The following is a 996-nucleotide window of genomic DNA, read 5'->3' on the forward strand; positions in this document are numbered from 1 at the left end:
GACTAAGATCTTCAAGCATATAAAGGTCTCCTTTGGTTGCTCCTTGCCCAATCAACTTACTGCTTTTAATATCCTGAAACTTAACATCATCAGGACTAAAGATAACATTGCATTGAAAATCACTGGTGCATCTTTTGACAGATAAAAGATTAAAAGTAAACTCAGACATGAAAAATGCTTTTGAATCCTTCTCAAACAGTTTTAGTTTACCAATTCCTCTAATAGGAATTCTATCTCCATGAGCCGGTTCTATGTCTTTAATCAGGTTATTATCACTAATCATATGATGAGATGCACCAGAATCAATGATCAAAGGTTTATGCATGTTTCTAGTAATCTTTGTCCTTGATGGTTCATTTTGTTTTATCAGGTTTCCTAGTAATCCTAACATCTTACTAGTTATATTAGGCTCACTAGCAGTAGTGTAGGCGCTTTTAAACATGTCTAGTAACTTATCAGTATTACTAGGCTCACTAGCAGTAGTGTAAGCGCTTTTAAAAATGTCTAGTAATTTATCAGTATTACTAGGCAATGTATGAGCAGCATATGAGTATTCAAGGGTGTTTCCGAGGGTGTTACCAGACTCCTTAAGAGCTTTGAAGAAGGCTTCAAGGTCAGCTCTCTTGAACACCTCCTGATCCATACCCTTTTCAATCAGTTGATGAGACGCCAAGGCTCTACCTTCACTTTCACCCACCTTAGCGCCTGAGCTAGCTCCGGATGAACCAGCACCATTTGCTTCAGCAGAAAGACGAGCATTTGATTCCCTATCCCTGTTGACCCCGCGTGGCCTGAGGTGAGGATGTAGGATCCAACACTCACTCTTCTTGTGACCGATCTGCACATCTCAATGCCAAGGAAGTACTTCAGTTCTCCCAGGTCTTTGATGTCAAATGCGGCCTTGAGAAATGTCTTGGTTAAACTGATCCCCTTCTTGTCACTTATGATGATGATGATGTCATCCACATACACAAGCAAAACAATAATACCTGATGG

General features: G+C 40.0%; 1 protein-coding gene across 1 annotated transcript in view; it reads right to left on the reverse strand.

Moving 5' to 3' along the window:
* LOC106315214 overlaps nt 1-643 on the reverse strand; it is a 1,825-nt gene extending 1,182 nt beyond the window's left edge. The window contains exons 1-3 of the mRNA XM_013752962.1: nt 390-643; nt 211-275; nt 61-131 (exon numbers count right to left, since the gene is read on the reverse strand). Coding sequence (XP_013608416.1) covers nt 61-131; nt 211-275; nt 390-643 — 390 coding nt within the window. The remainder of the gene's footprint in view (nt 1-60; nt 132-210; nt 276-389) is intronic.
* Nucleotides 644-996: the final 353 nt, after the last annotated feature.

Source organism: Brassica oleracea, chromosome C9 (assembly GCF_000695525.1).
Source record: "Brassica oleracea var. oleracea cultivar TO1000 chromosome C9, BOL, whole genome shotgun sequence".
Taxonomy (NCBI): domain Eukaryota; kingdom Viridiplantae; phylum Streptophyta; class Magnoliopsida; order Brassicales; family Brassicaceae; genus Brassica; species Brassica oleracea.